The 22,158-nt window shown below is 40.3% G+C and overlaps 1 protein-coding gene across 1 annotated transcript in view; it reads left to right on the top strand.

The window, feature by feature from the left end:
• The first annotated feature begins 14,392 nt into the window (after positions 1–14,392).
• Positions 14,393–22,158, top strand: part of PCSK2 (proprotein convertase subtilisin/kexin type 2) — a 256,303-nt gene continuing 248,537 nt past the window's right edge. The window contains exon 1 of the mRNA XM_025469250.3: positions 14,393–14,922. Coding sequence (XP_025325035.1) covers positions 14,746–14,922 — 177 coding nt within the window. The 5' untranslated portion in view covers positions 14,393–14,745. The remainder of the gene's footprint in view (positions 14,923–22,158) is intronic.

Below are 22,158 nucleotides of genomic sequence, written 5' to 3'. Positions count from 1 at the left end.
TTGAGCCAAGTCATCAACAAAAACCCCAGGAATTCCTAAAGACAGACCATCAGAGCAGCCCAGGTGGCTCAGTGGTCTAGCACAGCCTTCAGTCCAGGGCGTGAACCTGGAGACCTGGGATTGAGTCCCGCGTCAGGCTCCCTGCATGAAGCCTGCTCATCCCTCTGCCTCTCTATTTCTCTGTGTGTCTGTGTGTCTCTCATGAATAAATAAATAAATAAATAAATAAATAGATAAATAAATAAATAAATAAATTTTTAAAAGACATACCATCAGTTTCAAAAAGAAATTTATTAAATGCATTTTTATTTGTACAGGAGCACAGAAACTTCTAATAAGCCAAATTTCTTTTTTTTTTTAAAGATTTTTTTTATTAATGATAGTCACAGAGAGAGAGAGAGAGAGAGAGAGAGAGGCAGAGACACAGGCAGAGGGAGAAGCAGGCTCCATGCACCGGGAGCCCGACATGGGATTCGATCCCGGGTCTCCAGGATCGCGCCCTGGGCTAAAGGCAGGCGCCAAACCGCTGCGCCACCCAGGGATCCCATAAGCCAAATTTCTAAGAGGAAGAGCAGGAGCAGTTAGCTAAAAGCAACTTGCATATTAAGTCCAAAGCCTGTGCATGTGCTCTGAACCTATTTTTGCTTTAAAATATCTGCTAAGTGTCCAAGGATGACCACACCACAACTTTGTTCCACTTCTCCTCTCCTGGCATGAACAAACTGATAAGAGATGGAATAATTTTGTCTTTGATTCTTAGTGTTTTTTTCTCAATAGCATTTCACTGGACTGCAATAGTTGGGATTTCTGCAGCTTTGAGTACAGTATTCTAGTTATTTACTTATGTACCATTTTAGGGAGGTTTCAATGCTTCTGTTGCTTTATGCTTAGTTGATTAATGGTCATTAAAATCAATATAACAAGAATAGTATTTTTACTTTCTATTACTCACATACTTTCCACAGAGGGTATCTCCTGCTACCTCCACAAGCAAAGGTACTCTTGAGGACTTTCATGGGTTTGGATATGCATATTTGGGAGAGGAAATTCAGGGAGGTCTTGAGTTCCATATCTGAATGAATATAATGTTGTGAAGAACTGCCAGTAGGTACCAGGAGTCCAGCACTGAAGGCAATTATGAGGAAGTAGCCTCCAGGAAATTTCAGATATCTTGAGGAGGATAAGGGTCTCACCCATGTCCTCTGGTTGGGGTTTGGGATGATTCTATTCAGATCCCAACGGCTGAAAGAGTCTCTGATGATCTCTGGGTTACTATTTATTTATGTATTTTTTAAAAAGATTTTATTTATTTATTTATTTATTTATTTATTTACTTATTTACTTATTTATTTATTTGAAAGAGAGAAAGCAGGAGGGAGAGAGAGAGAGAATCTGAAACACACTCTGTGCTGAGCACAGAGCCTGACATGGGGATCAATCTTACAAGCGAGAGATCATGACCTGAGCCAAAACCAAGAGTTGGGTGCTTAATGGACTGAGCCACTCAGGCACCCTATATTTATGTATGTATTTTTTACACTCATATGTGCTTCTTGAAATCCAAAATAACCTTGTGAATAAGATAGCTCATATACTACTTGGGCAGAAAAAGTGAGTTCCAAAAGGTTGCACAACTTGTTCAGCATCCTTCTGATAATGCTGGGAACCTGTGCCCTGAGATCCTTTAATGTTTTGTCACCACATCTAGAGACTTTTCTAAAATTAGTAATGAAAGGCAACAGGTTGAACACAAGGTGGCTTTCAAGTGCTGTCATTTCCAAGTGACGATGGTAAGACGTATGATTATGCATACTTTGCTTTTTTGAGAACTTGATCACCCAACCGGGAAGATACTTCCCCCATTTAATTGCTTCCTCAGATTAATGTTCTCCTCATTTCTGTAATTGGTTCCAGTTTCCTCTCTCCATCTTCACACCAGTTCATTCTAATCCAAGGAGAAGTTTTCAGAAGTCACTACAATGCTCCCTTTAATTTTAAATGATAACATTTAAAACTTAGCATCCTTAATACCAGGGCTGCAAAACTTCTCAATACTGCCAGATGGAGAAACTTTCCTCATTGATCTTACATTCAATATTTTCCCAAGATACTACATTTTTTGTTTCTTTAAGAATGATCAGATTGAAGAGATTTTTGAGAAAAGACATTTCTTTCCATTGCTTAGTGTTGTTGGAAGTAACAGTGATATAATAAACTAAAACCTTAGGTTTATCTTTTCCAGTTTTATTGAGACACAACTGACATACACCATTGTATAAATTTAATGTATACAGCATGATGGTTTGATTTGCATTTATTGTGAGATGATGACCACAAGCAGTTCAGCCAATATCCATCTTCTATGGATTCAATAAAAAGAAAAGAAAAGGAAAAAGAAATTTCTTTGTGATGAGAACTCTTAGGATTTACTCTTTTAAGAATTTTTCAATATACCATACAGTAGGATTAACTGTAGTCACTATGCTGTACATTATATACCTAGTATTTAGTAATCTTATAACTGGAAGTTTGTGCCTTTTGACAACTTTTGTCCAATTCCCCTCCTCCTACCTTCTGCCCCTAGTAACCACAAGTCTCACCTATTTTTGTATGAGTTTGTGGATTTTCTTTTTAGATTCCACATATAAGTGAAACCATATAGTATTTGCCTTTCTTTGTTTGACATATTTCACTTAGCATAATGCCTCAAGGCTTATCCATATTGTTGCAAAAGGCAGGATTTCCTCTTTTGTTTATGGCTGAATAATACATATATGTACATATGTGTATATACATGTGTGTACATATGTGTATATATATGCTCACGCTAATATATATAAATTACACAACCCTTTATCCATTCATCCATTGATGAACATTCAGATTGTTTCCATGTCTTGACTACTGTAAATAATACTGCTATGAACACAGGGGTGCAGATAGCTTTTCAAGTTAGTGTTCTCATTTCCTTTGGATATATTCCCCAAAGTGGAATTGGTAGTTTTAAAAACCTTAGATTTTTAAAAAAATAAAAAAATAAAAACCTTAGATTTAAATTGTGACCTCTTCCCAAAACACAAAAATACGCTTTATTGTATAAGCTAATTTTCCTCCATCCTTTCCTTTAACAATTTTTCAAAAATTGTTTTTGGACATGTCATTACACAGAGTTATCGTTTTTCAGCCCTGGACAAAATATTGGAAGAAAAGAAGAAACTCAGTCCTATATTTTACGTACAGGAATTTGGAGTATTTCCATCCTGTAGTCGTAAGAGTTATTTTCACCCTGGCCTCTTATTTTGAAACTGCTTCCCAGAGTTCTCACATTTGCACCTATCTTCATGGTAAATTGTTTTAGCATGGTAATATGCTCAGATCAATTGCCAGTGGCAGTAATGTGAGCATCAATCATGTACAAATGTGTAATAACTGGGAGACAAATGACATTACCCCCCTTCTTCTTTTAGCCTGGTACAGTTTGCTCTTCTGGAGGATGCCTTTAGTACAAAGTAATTTCCAGGGAAGTCTGAAGGCACATCAGTTAAGCATTAAAAATTCTTTCAGCTCACCTGATCCTCATAGTGGGGAAATATGCAGCAGCTTGGACTCAACCAACACCATGGAAAGAGCCACCACATAGATGCTACAGAAGGTTCTGAGTCCTGTCACCCAGCAGGGTCCTATAACCTTCATCCCGCCTCCTTATAAGGGGCCTCCCCCCATTCTGCAATTCTTTTGTCTTCCTCTCTTCTCTCTCTCTCTTCCTAGCTCTTGGAGGCTAAGATTTCCTGATTATGCACAATTTAAATCTTGGTTGTTTGGTCCTGGGAACTTTCCCTCAAATCCTGATTTTCCCATTTTATACATGCCTCCTAACATAGTTTTTCTCAGTATTATTCTGCCTGCCCTGATATAGGTCACATTTTTGTTCTTATTTGTTTGTTTTTACTTTGGCTACTCTTTTTCACACAGTTGGCCCCCCAAAAGGCTGAGATTTGTTTTGGTTATATTCATCACAAGTGCTGTCTTTAAATACATAATAAGTTGAATGTACATGTATTCTATGTCCTGAAAATATATAGCGTGTGTTATAGTTCATACAGGTAAGATGTCAGTCATCTGTTATGAGACTGTTTACAAATGCATGGAAGGGTCAAGAAAATCCAACAAAGCATAGTCAAGCCACCGGAACTAGCAACATTCTGGAGCCATAATTTCCTTTATGGGGGCGGGGAGGGGGGGAGATCCTTGGGTGGTTCAGTGGTTTAGTGCCTGCCTTTGGCCCAGGGCATGATCCTGGAGTCTCTGGATCGAGTCCCACGTCGGGCTTCCTGCGTGGAGCCTGCTTCTCCCTCTGCCTCTCTCTCCCTTTCTCTGTGTATCTCATAAATAAATAAATAAATAAATAAATAAATAAATCTTAAAAAAAATAATCTGGAGAGGTGGTTGTATTAAGAGGTCTCCTTAGGAGAAACTGTGGGATTTAGGAAGGGGTGAAGTCAACACGTGGTGACCCAATAGGAAGGAGCCCGGAAAATAAAGACCCTGAGTTGATTCTCCTACCCTACTCTCTGATTTTTTTCTTAAAACAGTCTTCCTGTTGATTGAATCCAATGGGAAGCCATAACACAATGAATCTCATTGATGTAGTCCATAAAAGTCAATCTCCCAGGGCACAACACACATAAGAGGAGGGTGGAGAGGAGATCTAAAGAGGAAAACAGAAATAACCAGACAGATATAATATGCAGAGTTGAGATCTACATAATAAAACATAACAATGAAAATTAGAAAGATACTGTAAACTCGGATTGAATTATAGAATTCGATTCATCCGTATTCATCAACATTCATCATGTTATAAGTCAGGTACTTATAACAAGTAGCTGACCCTCAGGAATCTGTTGCTTAGATATTTTGTTCCCTCTTGAATATCAAAGCCAATTATTCTTCATGGGATTCCTTACTCAATATCACTCACCACTCAATAAATTAGACAAACATGAGTAGGTAATTCATCATTGTCTAGAATTCTAGCCTATGTTTGAAATGACTTTAGGCCAGTATATTCAGCCATATGTGAACAACTGACTTCATGTTCTACCAAAATCTTCTCCTCGGCTCATTCGATGATTTGGCTTTTTAAATTCCCCTTGATTAAGGTTGAACATAACCCTTAAAATCTGAAAGCAGCCACAGTGCTATGGTTTTTGACAAATCACCTCAGCTAAAAGACGCAAGCTCATGCTCCTTATTTATTCATCTGTTCTTGCCAAGGAAACTTGCCAGCTCCTCCTGGTGCATGTCTCCTGGAAAAGATGAGAGGAGAAATAATAAGGGCACCTTGAAGAAACGATGTAATTATACAGTAAGTCTTGTGGGCAATGCTGAAAGTTGAGGTGATTTTGCCATCTCATGTGGAACTAAGAACAAGAGCCCTCCTTCTCCTGCCAGTGAAAGGGATATGAAGACTCATTCTAGCATGATGTATATTTTTTCAAAGATTTATTTTTTTCACTATTTGAATCCTGGCATCTACATATGGTAAAGTGAGTAACTGACTTCCCCTCCCGTAAAGACTGAACCTATAATTTGACCACTCCAATGCTCTAATCAGTTGAATCAACTCATCATAGAAGTCACCAGGCATGAGTTTGTGACATACCTGTAACATTGGCTAAGAGTTATCGTTGCCTGATGGGCCTATACAATTAGAATGGTCCTTCTTAACTTACACAAATAAAGAGCCAATGCATCAAATATTACTGTCTCTGTCCAGCATTTGGAGGATGTGTTATGGCACCAGACTATTTACATCTTAGTTTTACTTAAGTCAATACCTTTCTATACAGTTCTGCTTCATAGATTGTCCCTCACCCTGATGCATTGTTAATTTTTCTTGAACAGGAATTATGATACATATATGCTATTTTATCCATCTAAAGTCCTTCTTGCCATTTTCTCTGGGGAAAAACACCCTTGTTTTCCTTTATCTCAGATGAACTTCTTTATTATCATTTCATGCAGTTCAGGTCACAAGTCAGCTTCAGGAGTAGGCACAACACACAGGCCTGGCCAGTAGCTGATTCCAATCATTCAAACTTCATCATTGGGGAAGACTTGGTCACATGCTATAAGCCACATTAATTAACTAGTTTTCTGAGATCGTATAAAAATTACTGGGGAGGGGCAGCCTGGGTGGCTCAGCGGTTTAGCGCTGCCTTCGGCCCAGGGCATGATTCTGGAGACCCAGGATCGAGTCCCATGTGAGGTTCCCTGCATGGAGCCTGCTTCTCCCTCTGCCTGTGTCTCTACCTCTTTCTCTCTGTGTGTCTCTCATGAGTAAATAAATAAATAAAATATTTTTTAAAAATTACTGGGGAGAAAAGCTCTCTTTCTGGGTGCATGGGCAGCTCAGTCAGTTAAGCAGCTGCCTTCAACTCAGGTCATGATCCTAGGATCCTGGGATCAAGTCCTGCATCAGGTTCCCTGCTCAGCAGGAGTCTGCTTCTGCTTCTGCATTTCCCTCTCCCTCTCCTCCTCCCCCCTACTTGTGCATTCTCTCTTTCCCTCTCCTCTCTCTCTCAAATAAATAAACTAATTTAAAAAAAATTTTTTAAAGCTCTCTTTCCTCTGAGGTTAACCAATAACAAGGATAACATACCCTAAAAATGAAGATGGACAAAGTTCTGGGATCCAGTCTTACCTGAATCTGTATCTATCTGTGGACTCTTCAAGGATATAAAACAAGATATTTTCTTCATCATTTGAGCCAGCTAGAGTTGTAGTTCTAACATTTATAAATGAAAGAAGAAAGAAGAAAGAAGGAGAAGAAGGAGAGAAAGAAGGGGAGGAGGAAGGAGAAGAATTAATGTAAGTAGGGAACTATAATCTGGAATGTATCCAAAAGTCTAAGGTCATATAACTGGATTCCATCACCTTTTCTCAACTCTGGATTTCGTATATTTTATTTTGGTTTCGTCTGAGATGATCCATTTGAGGCAAGATCAGCCCTACTTCCATCATCCTCAAACTGAACATTGGTTGCCATTCAGATCAAATTGAGACCCCAGCAATGCTTACTTGGCTATTGTCAAAAAAAATTTCCAAAAGGACACCCCCTCTAGTTCTCAAGTCCTCCAAGAGGAGAGTGATTCATTCTTCCACACAGAAATGAAATTGTTGAAATGTTTTTTCCCAACATTTTAGAACATACCCCAGATTCATTATAGATATTAATTTAGAAATTAACCCTTTAAAATGGTTCTTGAGCCAATTGTTTAAATTGGCTTATAAAAATATCCTTATTTTTTTATTTTTTTAAATATCCTTTTTAATGAAAATGTTTATAGATGTTGGACTTAGCTTGATGTTATAATTTGGATTACTCTTCAACAGATATTCTTCTTACTTTTCCTCTATGGATAGAGTTGGGGTTGGCCATATGACTTGCTTTGGCCAGTAGAATTCTAGTGGACAAGATGCAAGACGCCTTAAGTGTTGTTCTGTGGCTTGACTTGGGTTTTGAGCTGCAGTATTTAAATCACAAGAAGAGCATGCCTTTGGTATGCTGCACTTCAGCCTGAGCTTCAGAAAAAATACACATGGAGAAGATTTAAACTAACTCACAGGCTGAAGTCAAGCTGAGCCAACTTATTGCCTGAAGGAGAGCCATTCTGGCCAAGCCCAGCCGAGATCAGCCAACTCACAGGCAGCTGTGACATAAGAATAAAATACTTATCTTAAGCCATGAAGTTTAGAATGATTTGTCATACAGAATTATAGTGGCAATAGTTGACTATCTCATGTACCACTATGCTATGCTTTATGTACCACTGTATAGTTCAGGTAACCAGTAGAGCTTAAGAGAGATGAGATGCATGGGGGAGATAAGTGCTTAGTTTAGAATATTATCATTGAACATTAGCCATGAACAGAATCTTAGACAGAATCAGTCTAAGCAAATACTCTCTACTCCCCATTTACATTGAGACCCAGAGGATGAAGCAACTTACCTCAGCTCATGACTAACCTCAAAGGCAGCACTGTACAAAAGAATTTTCACTTCCAGCCTCACAATCTTCCCACAATACCACCAGATCCTCTCTATAGAATTTAGACACTAATTCATAGTCTACTTCAATATCTCACTCTTCTCACATTGGTAATTCCGGTTCTGTCCTCCCCTGGTATTCTTCTAAGGACTATCTTACAGCAAAATACAGAACATGAGAAAACCTGACCATATTGGACATTTGCAAAGGTTTTCACTACTAAAGGAGGGAGGAAATGCCAATTTATCTATTCTGTGCTCTTTGATGTGGTAGAGTGCCTTTGCCCAAGACTGCTTCCATTTCCCCGGCAGGCTATATTCCTGAAGCCTGAGTCTAATTTGGCAGGTTTTTTTTTTTTTTTTAACATCTATGCTAATAATTGTTTTAGAGAACACATTCTTATTCCTGTGTTATTCAAATGTGTTCTATCGGAGGCATTATAAAAATCTCTATGGCAAAATGATTTGAGACCTTATAGATTGCTTACCCCAGAAGTCACAAACTCAGATGGATTTATGGGCTAAATCAGGAATGTAAGGCACATGAATCAAGAGGCTGGGAGAGGACTCTGGCAAAGTTACCAGTTCAGGCCCTATTACCTTGTGAGGGAGGGGGTCTTGGAGAATTATAGCTACTAATTGTGACCTTGTTGCCAAATCTTTGATTATTGCAAAAGAAGGAACATTTTGGAATTTTTTTAATGCAAAATTATCCATTTTTAAAGGATGTGGACTATTCTTTAACATGTGATCCATATAAAGCACGCTTATGAACTGAATGCCACTAGCACAAACTAATGCATCATGGAATGTGCTATTAGAAATTAAGAATACTAAAAAAAAAAAAAAGAAATTAAGAATACTATATTCTAGTCCAGTATGAATTTAAATGTCCTGGTTATGGAATTTTAAAGAAGATCAGTCTATAAAAGCTACTAGGTATTGTTTTTAGTAGCTAGTTCCAGAAATACATTTCTAAGGTGTACTTTTTGGCTCGCTCTCTCTAGTGTTATAAGATAAAATGGATATTGTATGATAAATTTCCTAAAAATAGACTATGCCATGTCTAAAACCAAGAAAGCACAGAATATTTTCACAAGGCATAGGAAATGAGATATCTAAGAGCCCAGTCATCAATTTATAGCTATTCTTCCAGCATATTAAATAACATTATACATCAATTTCTCTATTTGGATGAGGTAATCCAAATCAATACTAAATAGTGTATAATTACCCAGAGAAGTAGGTCTAAGTAAGCACTTTCTAGAATCCAGAGTTTCATTGCAATAGCAGAATTAGCCTTAAAAAAATAGTGCATACATTTTAATGTTTGAACTTTTATTTTACTCATAAATTTTTATCTTTTTTTTTAAGATTTTATTTATTCATAGAGACACAGAGAGAGGGGCAGAGACATAGGCAGAGGGAGAAGCAGGCTCCATGCAGGGAGCCGGATGTAGGACTTGATCCTGGGACTCCAGGATCACACTCCAGGCTGCAGGCGGCGCTAAACTGCTGCACCACTAGGGCTGCCCAAATTTTTATCTTCTTAAATTCAGTTTATATTTGCTAACAAGTCATGTACTTTGTTCTGTCTACATTACTTCTATATTATTTGAGGAATCAAAAAAAAAAACCCTTATCTCCCGTTAAAGATAATTTCCATAATCTTTCAAAAGTGAAGAGTAGAAGATTTACTGTATTTTTTTAAGACCATGAGAAAGAAAAGAGAAATAACACAAGAGAATTCATGAGTAGGTAATCACTTTCTACAGACAATAACCAATGTTCCAATAAGCTCTGAGAAATTGCTAATTAATTTTCCAAGTGAGCAAACATTATTTTGTAGCCCTGTAGACCTAAAGAGGAATCTAAAGATAGTGAATAGAAATGTGTTCCTAATTTTCAAAAGAAGATTAAAAGGGTTATTGGTCTTCATTGTTTAGCTACTTCAATTCCTATCAAAATAATAGAACCTGAATTAACATACACAATTTTTTTTTTTTTACCATCTTGGAAAATAGGGAAGCAATGAGTAGCTTTTATCTATAAATAGTAGATTAGTTTGAATAAATCTGATGGTTTGTTGATGAAATTAAAAATGAAGACGACCCCAATACTCTAAATTCAATGCCTTGATGATAATAAAATACTTGATAAAGCCCCATTAGTCCTCCCCCCTATATTAATTTAAGATAACTTTAGGTAACTAAAGTCAGCTGAGACTTTGCAACAGAAGGAAAAAACAGAGATAAGTCATTTAAGGAAAAGGTATAAGCTAATAAAAGCTATAGAAATTGTATGACAGACTAAGTAAATCCCAACAATTTAGAAGGAGTGGATATATACTAAGGAATGAATCAAAATTTTCCAAAAATCTGAATCTTGAGTTACAGCAAATATGAAGATGTAGATAAATATCACAGGGAAATGAGGTGAGAGCTGGGGAAAAAATTATCTGGAAAAAATGTTGAATTCAAAATTTGGCAGAAACCTGTACAGTGATAACAATACTTCAGAAAGCCTGAGTATGGGCTGGGGTGAAAGGAACAGGGAGAGCAGGGTCATTATTTCAAGAATCTACTTGAAAGGATTGGTAATACAGTATGATTGTAAACAATTGTGGTACCTAGTGAAATTATTTTTATTTTATTTTTACTGCACCTAAAATGCTCAGGATGAATACAACAACAATGACAAAACTCAACCTGATTTTTAAGAAGGCTGTATTTTAAATCACACCTCCTGTTGTGCATGTCTCTTCCCCTGGAAGCTATACCCCACCCACCTGAAATCAATAGAAATAGAAGATATTTTTCCTAATGGACCAAAGAATATTCAAAGAACCGGCAGCTCCTCCTAGTGCTGCCTCTAACTTTCTCTCTCCTCCCCAGTGATGGGTTTTGCTTGACCTGGAAACTCCCTGAGCCCAAAGTTCTCCCTGGAAGTATATCTGAATGGCAGGGTCCCAATCATAGCTCAGGTGGTTTGGGTTCTTTTAATCACACATAGGTCTGTGGATTTATAGTTATGAATCCATGTAACGGGACTATTCTGGTGTTTGCAGGACAATGTCTTCAAAGAGACTCTGGGGGTTACATAGCACATTTGAACTGAAACCAAACTTATGTTTTTTTTCTAAAGATACAACTGTATCTTAAATAGTAAAAATCTCAACATACTGATGGTTTTCATGTCTGTTCCTGAGTGTCAGCCAGTTTGTGTTAGTTATTCTTTCCTCAAATCCACAAAATTAATAATATAAGAGACTATTGGTGTGGGGGTTTATATGGGCACCATAGTGTAATAAAAAAGTATGACTCTCCTTAACACCTCTCAAGGTATTGATGATCCTTTCTATATCATAGTCTGCTTTGGCAACTCTTTGGAATTACAGTGGGGCTCTTGGACCTGCCAACTGTCTTCTAACCCAACTGTCTTCTTTGACAGATAAGGTGATAGAGGCTTTGAGGGATATAATTGTTTAGTGACAGTAGAGCCTGCAATAGAGTTCTTGTCAACTGGATTACATTTTAGTCCTTGAAACATTCTGCTACCATTTTCTTTCCTTTTTTTTTTTTTAAAGATTTTATTTATTTATTCATGAGAGACACAGAGAGACAGAGAGGCTGAGACACAGGCAGAGGGAGAAGCAGGCTCCATCCAGGGAGCCCATTTTCTTTCCTGTTCATCTTCTTGCTCCAAAGTTACTGTTGATATTAAAAAAAACAAAAAACAAAAAAACAAAAAAGTTTAGAAATAATTACCTTACAGAAGCTATGTGTGTGTGTGTGAATGCACCTGGATGTGTATTTGTATTTCAAGTAACAATTCAATGTATCCACATATTTCCTCCACTTGGGTGCATTATTATGTACTTAAAATTGAACATTTGCATCACAAAAAAATTTCCATTTTCATTTGCTATGCTGTTCTGACAATATTATGATGAACTGTATTCTATGTAAACCACTCAAAATGTCTTATTTTAATCAGCCATCCAGGCTTTATTTAGCTTGTACCCAATTTTACATGGTTTTAATTATTGAAAATTCAAATACATAAGATTCAACATTTACTAGCATTTCATCTTTGGAATTTATTTAGGAAATAAAGTATTGCTTTGTGGTTTCAGAAAAAAATTAATAAATATCTCTGAATAGATGGTAATTTCATGTTCATTTTCAGAGAGATTTAGCTACATTAGCAGCGCTATTTCCCAACACCCATAATCTTCTAAATTGACTTACTTGATGCTCTTCACATCTATTTTTCTTAAGACTTAGATTTTTATCTCTGTTGCTGCTTTTGAAATGCTCTCCATGATTGTGAATCCATCTAATGTAATTTTCACATTTGGTGCCATTTTTCTCAAATGACAATACAGGGCAGGAAGAATCACTTGGCATTTTTTCATACCAGCCTAGCACTTAGATTCAAAATATGGATGAAATATAAGGGAAAGAGGGTAAGGAAGAACTGAAGGTTTTTTAGTAAGAAAACCTTGTGGTTAAATCAAACCGACTATGAGACGTAATCTGTGGAGTAGGATAGGTGATAAAAAAAAAATCTTAGGAGAAATGAGCCTCTGAGCAGTAAAGAACTGAGGAACTCAGAGAAGCTCTGTTCCCTTTTATTAATACTTGCTCAGAAACCTTGTCTCCACTTTGGCCCCTTTTATCTTTAGTCTATGAGCTAGCACCTTCTCAGCATCTCACTTACCATTTTTAAAAGGAATTCAAGTACTGATACTACCAAGAATAATAATCGAATACAGATTTCTTAAGCTTTAATCAAAATTTTCAATAATGTCTGCATTTTTATTTGGCAATGTTTGAAATGACTCTGGGAGGAGCGGACTATGCCAGAAAGGAGAATCCACTCTGAAGACCATGTGTCCCATAGTGTTGTATTCATTTTTACCAATATTGCTTTTCTTGTTTAGATTTTGACTTCGTGCGAAAACGAAATGAGGAAAATCTGTTGATAATAAAATGCATGTGTGTGTGTAAAATGTGTCAACATTATTCTCTCCACACACCCCCCCCCCCTTTTTTTTCTTCCTGTCTACCTTTCTCTGTCTCTGTCTCTCTTTCTGGTTGTACTGCATACACTTGATTAAGCCTCTAAGATAAAGGTCTCTTACCTCTTATCCAAGTAAAGCAGGATTTTGAACTTTGGAGCTAAACGATAATGAGGATCAGTGTGCATACTCTGTAATTCAACAATATTTGAGTTGCTTTAAAACAATCTCCCTGATTTGTTGGCAGACATCGCGCCCCTGCTTCCTCTCACTGGGGCAGGAAGAAGTCAGTGTAAGCCGTTCGTAGGCTGCGAGCGCACGTTTCTTAACTGGATAATTCAGTTGACCCGCTGCCACTTGGCCTGGATTCTCCCCAGTTGAAAATGTCCAACTGGAGTCTTGGCCCAGCGCCTAGGATCGGTGGCTACACCTTCCCACACGCACACCCTCGCTGTCCTTCTGCAACCGAACATCCCCAGGTCTCAGATTGTACCTGCAGGCATGTCAACGCCCCCCCCCCCCGGCACCCCCCCCCCCCCCCCCCGGTCCCCGGGCCCCGGCCGCGCCTCTCCTGGAGGCGGTCTCTGCGGAGCAGCCCAGACTCTGGGAGGAGTCTCCTCTCATCTCAGTTGCTGGTGGGAGGGAGCCTGATACCTGCTAGGCTTCCCAGCTGCTTAGTTCCAGACAAGCCCGGAGCCTACAAAAATATACATACATGCATGCATCGCCCCCATGGGTCACCCAAAGAAGGCTGCTTTCCCCCGCCTTGTCCCTGCGGGGAAGGGGAGTCAGCCGCCCCCGGGATTTGTCCAAAGTGGCGAGACGAGGGTTAATATTTGCTTTGTTATTGAGAGAAAAAGAGGCAAGCATGCCTTGGGGGGGGGGGGGAGAGAGAGAGTTGTTTTGCAGCGGAAAACAAGCAGGGGAGGGGGAGGGGGAGGGGAGGGGGAGGGGGAGAGGGATGGGGAGAGGCCGGTGCCCCGGCTCCCCTCGGGCCGGAGAGAGCGGCCCGCGCCGTAGTTCCCCTCCCCGAGCCCCGCGGCTCTCCACAAACAATGACATCACTCGGCGCCGCCGACCGGCTTGCAGCTGGGGGGATTTTCCGGGGAGCGAGGCGGGCCGGGCGGAGAGGCGGGGGAGCTCTCCAGGGTTCTGAGGCTCGGCGCCCCCCGTCGGCGGAGGCGGAGGCGGAGGCGGACCGGCCGGGACGGGGGCGGGCGGGGGCGGGCCCGGGGCGGCCCGGGGCGGGGCCCGCCGCATCCCCGGCCCCTATTGGCTGCGGGCGGGCGCACGTCACCCAGGCTGGCGCTCTCCTCCGGCCCCAGTGGAACTGGAGCCGAGGAGGAGCTGAAAATGCAGATTTAGCCTCAAGCACAGACCTACACTCGCTCTTTCTCTCGGATACGCACAGCTCCCCACATTCGCACCTCCGCCGGCGAGCCTGACTCCACCGCCTCCCCGCCAGCCAGATGCTGGAGGAGCACACATTGATTTGCTGCTTTCTCAGCTCCTAACCAGTCTCTTTCCCAATACAAAGATTTCAAACAAACAAACAAACAAACAAATAAACAAAAAACTACATATATTTTTTTATTTGCACCTCTCCCCCGAGTCCCCGGGTCCACCAGCCTGCGCGCCTCCTAGCACCACTTTTCACTCCCAGAGAAAGATGAAAGGTGGCCGTGTATCTCAGTGGAAGGCGGCCGCCGGGCTCCTCTTCTGTGTCATGGTTTTTGCATCTGCCGAGAGGCCGGTCCTCACGAATCATTTTCTTGTGGAGTTGCATCAAGGAGGAGAGGAAGAAGCTCGCCAAGTTGCAGCAGAGCACGGCTTTGGAGTCCGAAAGGTAAGACCTCCCTTGCATTTCGCATGTTGTTTCAAAACGGGGGCAGCCCTGCGCAATCTCATTGCAGATTTGCAAGTTTTCTTTCTCATGCGATGCAGATATTCTGCCATGGGCTCTTTAACACGACATTGCCTCCGGTGATCTTTCACGGGTTATGTAATTAAAATGTCCTTCAAATTGTACTAGTAAGGTCATAAAAATAATTTATTGCTCTTTGACTTGGTGGTGAAAACAAGGGAACACCTTTCTAACAATGCCTTGCGCCCGGGCTGCTGTCCGAGGTACCAAGTTCTCAAGGCTGCGTGGGGATGGAGGAATGAAGCGCTGAACATCTGGGCTTGACGTTCGCAGTCTTTGCCGGGGATGTATCCCCTGCCCCCATCTCCTGGAGAAAGAGTAGTTTCCGACGGACAAGGCTAAAAGCTTGAACATCGCAATTCACCTCCGTGCTTTTCGGACCCCGCGCTAGGAGGACTTCCCTCCCAGTGACTTCAGTCCTTGCTCTTTTCCAGGAACAACAGCTTCTTGGCTCCAGGAGACTTGGAAGACATGAACTGGGTTTTCTTTTCAAAACTGGGGTGGAACTTCTCTCCCTCGCCCCGGCCCACGAGCGCCCGCCCCCGAAGCGCACTCCTAGTTAGCTCTCTGATTCTCAATTCACAGCTGTGGAAGCTGGAAAGGCAAATTTGGGGAGGAGTTCCCTATGGAGAAGTCGGGGTGTCCCCATGATGTGTGGGCGGCCAGCATGGCTTTCCCACGAGGGTGCGGGGATCCCCATTCCAAGAAGTTGTCAGAGTTCAACTGTTTGGGCAGCTAGATAGGGCTCCCAACCTAGGACGCCTTGGAACTCCTTTGGCGACTCTAGGGTATCCATTCTGGGAGAGCAGCGAGAGAAGAGTGCTCGGTGGGGGGCTGGGGGGTGGTGCATGGCTTACCTACTTTTCCTCCTTGAGAAATCTCTTGTCAGAAATCTCAAGTATCCTTATGGGACCTCGTGAGGGGTGGGGTGGAGTGAGGGTGCAAGGAGAAACCGGGCGATGGGAGCCTGGAGGACGTAGGGATATGATTTGGCAATCAGACGGCTGGGAGGAGGTCTGTGGGATTCGGGGCCCTCCTCCCTCCTCCACCCAGGACAGAGGCTGGAGATGAGCAGTGGGCGCTTTCGTTTGTTGCTTTTGCCTCTCAAGGGCAGCGCGAACTAGGTCTCCTATCAATTCCTCCGTCCCGACTTCCCACGCCTCCCGCCGCCCTCCCAGCCGCCGCCAGGGCTCCCTCACTTGCAGCCAACTCTCCCTCCTCAGTAGGGCGTTGGCAGCCGCTATTATATTGCGACCCCAGGTGGGTTTCAGAGCGGGTAAGTCAGAGGTCTGGGAGGAGGCGCCCGCCGGGTCTACCAGTGGCGCGCGGGCGGGTCTTGCAGAAGGGAACTTGTTGCTCCCGGGAAGCGTGGGTGGAGCAGGGGAGAGAAGATGCCAGCCCAGGGAGAAGCCCGTTGTCACTCTCGCCCAGAGTCTGGGCTGTTTCAAGAGTACCAGCAACACAGTAAACAAGCAGACCCTCCTTCGTTCCCAACCACATCCCCCTAACTTGGCAAGGTTCAGAACCTAGGAGCCAAAAATATAACAGTGATTGTAACAGTGATTATTATTACTTGACGACAGTAGGGCGCCCTTATGCACAGGGGTCCTTACATACATTCTTATTTAATATTCTCTCTTTTTAAGATTTTATTTATTTATGCATGAGAGATTCACAGAGAGAGAGAGAGAAAGAGAGAGAGAGAGAGGCAGAGACACAGGCAGAAAGGGAGAAGCAGGTTCCACGCAAGGAGCCCGATGTGGGACTCGATCCTGAGACTCCAGGATCACGCCCTGGAGAAGGCAGGTGCTTGACCCCTGAGCCACCCAGGCGTCCCTTATTTAATATTCTCAACAACTCTGGGGAAAATACTATTATTATTACTATTATTATTAAGCACATAGTACTGATAAGGAAATTGGGGCCCAAGGTGAAAAACAACCAAATCTGGATTTAAACCCAGATCTTTCAGAGATAAACTCACACTCTACCTCTTAGAACATACCAAACAGGCTAAGTGCTCTGCAGGATGTGTTGGGCTTTGAGGTATGCTGAAAAGGGATGTAGCATTAGGCTCTTTAGTTTTTGAGTGTAAAAGGACCGCAGTTAATGCAGAAATCCCATTCCTCTCTCTCCATACCATGCACCTTATCATAGTGTAGGCAGACATCGCTATATCCTCTTTGCTTATCCTTTGGAAAATATGCCCTTTAGGATCTTAGCAACTTAAGCAAATCCAGGTGTAGCTAAGACAGATAATGCTTAACTTATTAGTTCTCCAAGAGAGTCACTCCTTTTGTACAGAGGTAAACAGCTTGATGGGGGAATTTATAGCTTTGATGGTGGACTTTGAGAAGGGAACTCTAGGGACAATTTCATCATAAATGAATCTGGATAATCTTGATATACTTAACATAAAATCTGAGGGAAATCATACTTAGGGTAAAATCAGATACCTAAGCCTCTTTCACCACCACTGCTTCTTCAAGAGGAGCCCACTGGTTTTGAATCAGCCTCAAACACGTAATTTCTATGTAAGAACATGAGCTTTTGCCTTGCCACCTCTCCTCACCTCTCCATAACCTCTCAAAAGTAGTGTCTCTTATGATTTTTGTTCTGATACATATTTAAGTAAAAATCTATGGCAGAATACTTCTGATGTTGAATCTTTGCCTGATGCCACACCTGTGGAGAATAAACCCTCTTTTCCTTTCTTGGGTTCATATCCCACCCATCTTTCAAGTCTGAGCTCCAAACCTTCCCTGATGCTAAGGACCACAATGTGCTTTCCCTTCTCCAAATTCCTGTGGGATGAAAAAGCAAAGCCTATGCAATATGAGCTAGTACACTCCATCTTTTATCCTCTAGTCATTTCATACATGTAAGTAAATATGAGTGTAAGTATCATCTGTCCACTTGAAAGGTAAATATTCAAAGGTGGTATCCTGTATTTCTGGTTTCCTCACCAAAGCCAGCCTGTTACTGGGTTTGCCAGCCTGTAAAGAAACACCCTCAGTTTTATCTGTTCCTCTAGGTTTCCCAAACACTGTCTTATCTTGTTTCCATCATGTCATACTGTATTCTGTTACTTTTTTTTCATCTTAAACCTGTAATACTTCCTTCTCCTTCCTGTCTCTAACACCTAGTATATATTCCAACTCCCTACTCCTCCATTCTTTCCAGTGCTCTCAGGGTCAGACACTAAAGATCCTTGGTGATTATTTATTCATCCAAAAGAAGGATCAGCTATGTACACTAGGGGAACTTGTTATTTTACTGAATTATCTCATCTAATATCACAAACCTGTGCGGTACAAATTGTTGCCACCAGCCCTAGTTCTCAAATGAAAAACTAAAGCTCCAAGCAGTTAAACTTATATCTAAAAAGCGAAAAAAAAAAAAAAACCCTCAGATTTAAAACTAAATTGAGTTTGTGGAAAATAATTTGTTATTCTACCAAACTGCCTCCAGGAAGCCTTCTCTGACAGTCAAGAACTCTGCTCTTGGGGCACCATTTTAGAATTCTGATGTTTTTCCTTTCTTTCTTTTTATTTTTTCTGTAGCCAACACCTATTTGGTATTATAGTAATATGTGTGCCTAAGTCATTAACTAATGTGTATGAGTATGTACTTCTTCAGGTAGCTAATGAATCTTCCAAGAAAAGAAACAATATATCACGTCTTCCTACAGCCCCATATTTAACACACTACTTGGTATATGAGATATTAAATGAATATTTATTATTTTGTCAAATTCTTGCAAGGCCATGACCAAAAAATTGCATTTCCTCCCTGAAGTGGAGTAAAACGACTACAACTTTACTGTCAGAAAGGTATGTTGAGGCTACAGTTTTTCTATTTTAACATGATTTGGCCCAAAGACATATGTTCATCAAAAAAGACATATATGTCCAGGAGAGTTTACAATAACATCAGAGGTATTATTCCAAAGAGTGCCTTAAAAATTCCCAATACACTACTAATTTTAAGTCCCTTGAGGGGAAAAAAAAAAAAAACCACAAAAAGTACTTATTAAAGCAATGTGTTGAAGTTTGGCCAAAAATCAAGTAAGAATTAAGATAAAAATCCGAACAACTGACAATTAAGCGTATTTGTTTTACTGCACTAGATTTGGTTTTTATTCATGAAGCACTAAGGCTAGGAAAATCATGTGATGACTTTTATATGTGTGATTATTAAATTTTTTTAAATCTAGTAATAATTGTGCTGCTATATAATGAAAGAATAAATTTCTTTTAATTTTATTTGAATTTCTAATTTTAATTTTACCCGAATTTAATTTTAAAATTAAATTTCTTTTAATTTTATTGAAGTATATTTTAGGAAATAACACAGCTTAATAAACTTTCACAACATGGGCACACATGTATAACTAGCATCTAAATCAAGAAATAAAATATTATCCACATCTCATAGGATTCCCTCCTTGCTCATTTGGGTAGTTTTTGGTTTTAGGCTATTATGAATATTGCTTCTGTGGATATTGTAGTGTATGTACTTTAGTGATAACATGTATGCCTCTCTGTTGGAAATATCCCTAGGAGTAGAATAGTTGAGTCAAAAGGCATACATACATTCAACTTTAGGAAACTGTATCAGTTTTCTATTGCTGAACAAATTACTGCAGATTTTGTGGCCTAAAACCACAAAAATTCATTATTTCATAGCTTTCATGGATAAGGGTCTAGCATATTTTAGTTGGGTCTTCTGGTCAAGGGCTCACAGGTTGAAATCAAGATACTGGCCATATTTTACTATGTCCTCATCTAGAGGCACCAAGGGGAACTCTGTTTCTAAGCACACTCAGGTTTTTAAAAGAATTCAGCTCCTTGTGGTTGTAGATCTGGAGTCTTCATTTTTTGCTAGCTCTACTCTCAGCTCCTCATGACCTTGTGAATGACCCCTTCCATAAACCTAAGATATTCACCCTTCTTTCAGGAAAGACTAAGTACCTGTTTAGGTTAGCCTGATTAATTCAGGCCCACCCAGAATAATTCTCTTTTAATTCAGGTAAGCTGATTTGAGACCTTAACTACATTGATTCACCTCTGCCATATAGTGTAATCTAATCTTAGGAATGAAATCCATCATCTTTACAATCCTGCCCCCACTCTCAAGGGGAGGGCATTATACAGGGCATATACACAATTGTCCCCTGCAATAGACAACCCGGAAGCATATGAGGGTTCTGATTACTCCACATTCTCACCAACATTTTGATTTTTTTATACCTGTATCCTTTTACTTATTTTGGTGGCTATGTAATGGCAATGGTATCTCATTGTGATTTTCATTTGCATTTCCCTGATGATCGGTTGAAACTGAATACCTCTTCATATGCCTATTCGGGTTCAGGAATCCCATTATACATTATTTGTTCAGGTGTTTTGCCCTGAAAAAGTTTTTTGGGTTTTTTTGGGGGTCTTTTGGGGTTTTTTTGGATTATCTGTCTTAATTTTTGTTTGTAGGAGTTTTTTGGCTATTATGGATAGGAATGTTTTGTCAGATATATTTATTTTGAATATTTATTTTTAATCTTTTAATGGTGTCTTAATGTTCCAACAGTATTTTTTAAAGATTTATTTTTACTTATTTATGATAGACAGAGAGAGAGAGGGGAGAAGCAGGCTCCATGCCGGGAGCCCGACGCGGGACTCGATCCCGGGACTCCAGGATCGTGCCCTGGGCCAAAGGCAGGCGCGAAACCGCTGAGCCACCCAGGGATCCCCCATGTTCCAACAATATTGAATCCAGATTCTATAATTTCAATCTGTTTCATCATGTATCAGTTGTCAGTCCAAAGAAGTAGTCCCCTACTCTCTGTGTCATACTTCTCCACATCAAAATTAACATGGTTTAGAGGGAGAAACATAGATTTGATCCTAAGAATTTCCAAAAGGATTTTTATCTAAGAAAGCCTTAAGTTTTTCTGAAACTCCAAGACCTACTACTATGGTAGGCAAAAGTAAATAGCCCAGAGCTCTACTTCCCGAACATGAATGCCATGAATTCCCTTTGGACCCCAACTGAATGCAGTATGCCCTAGTCAAGTCCAAGTTCATCCCTCAAGCCTTCTCTGATTGACCTAGATAAGAACATTCTCTAGCTCTTTGGGACTTCCACTGCATTTAATCTTTTCCTTTTTCTTGGTACCAGTCACATTTGTCACGGCACTTACTATATCCAGTGCCCCTCTTGTGACTGAAGAAAGCCAGGAGCCACATTCAAAGGTAAAAAGTGATGGGTTTTAGAATTAGACAGTACTGGAAACTTTTGTTGAAATCTCTCAGAGGCACATGTTTATTTGAAATGGTTAATAAAATATGGTGGTTGTGGAAAATAAATAATGTAATGCATGTAAGGTTCTGGACTCAGTATCAAGTGCATAGAATAAAAAACCCTATTATTAGTACTAGTAATAATAATAATAAGGTGATGGCCCAGCTACAGTTTTTTTACTCAAGAAGGCAGTTGTAAGTTGTACTTTCTCAGAAGTGATAACTGATCAAGTGAGAAATAAACACTCAGCCCAATGGGAATCCATCCATGATTTGGTCATGGTCCATGAGAGGGCCTGGCTCAAATAATTCATAATGAATTTAATTCATTATAGACCATAGTAATTATCTCAACCAATCATACTGGCTTCCTTAGAAAATTTGATTCACTAGTTGCTATAGAAAGGAGAATGAGGTCTAGTCGCCATGAAAGAGCCTATCCAGGTCATGGGAGATGCAGAAATCTTAACTGAGTTCCTAATAACTTTCCAGTTCTATTTCCCAGCAAAAGATATCTGTGACAGAAGGTAAAAGCTAATCACCAAACTATTTTCCTCTTCTCTGTGGGCCACAGCAAGACCACATTTCCCAGCCAGCCTTGCAGATAAGTATGACCATGTGATGATTCCAGCCAATGTAATGTTAGCAGAAGTGATGTGCACTTCTTCCTTGCTTGATGCATAAAAACTCCCCACAGGTTGATTCTCTGCTTTCTTTTCTCTTTTGAGGCTTGATGTGATTGAGAACAGTAACTTTGGAAGCTAAATGCCAAAGATGGTAGAGTTGCAAGATAAAAGGACCCCATGTCCCTGATTCTTGATTTAGAAGAACTTTATGATTGAGAAATTGAACTGCGATT

Source organism: Canis lupus, chromosome 24 (assembly GCF_003254725.2).
Source record: "Canis lupus dingo isolate Sandy chromosome 24, ASM325472v2, whole genome shotgun sequence".
Taxonomy (NCBI): Eukaryota; Metazoa; Chordata; class Mammalia; order Carnivora; family Canidae; genus Canis; species Canis lupus.
Note: the sequence above shows the minus strand (reverse complement) of the source record. Positions and strands in the feature narration are given on the sequence as shown.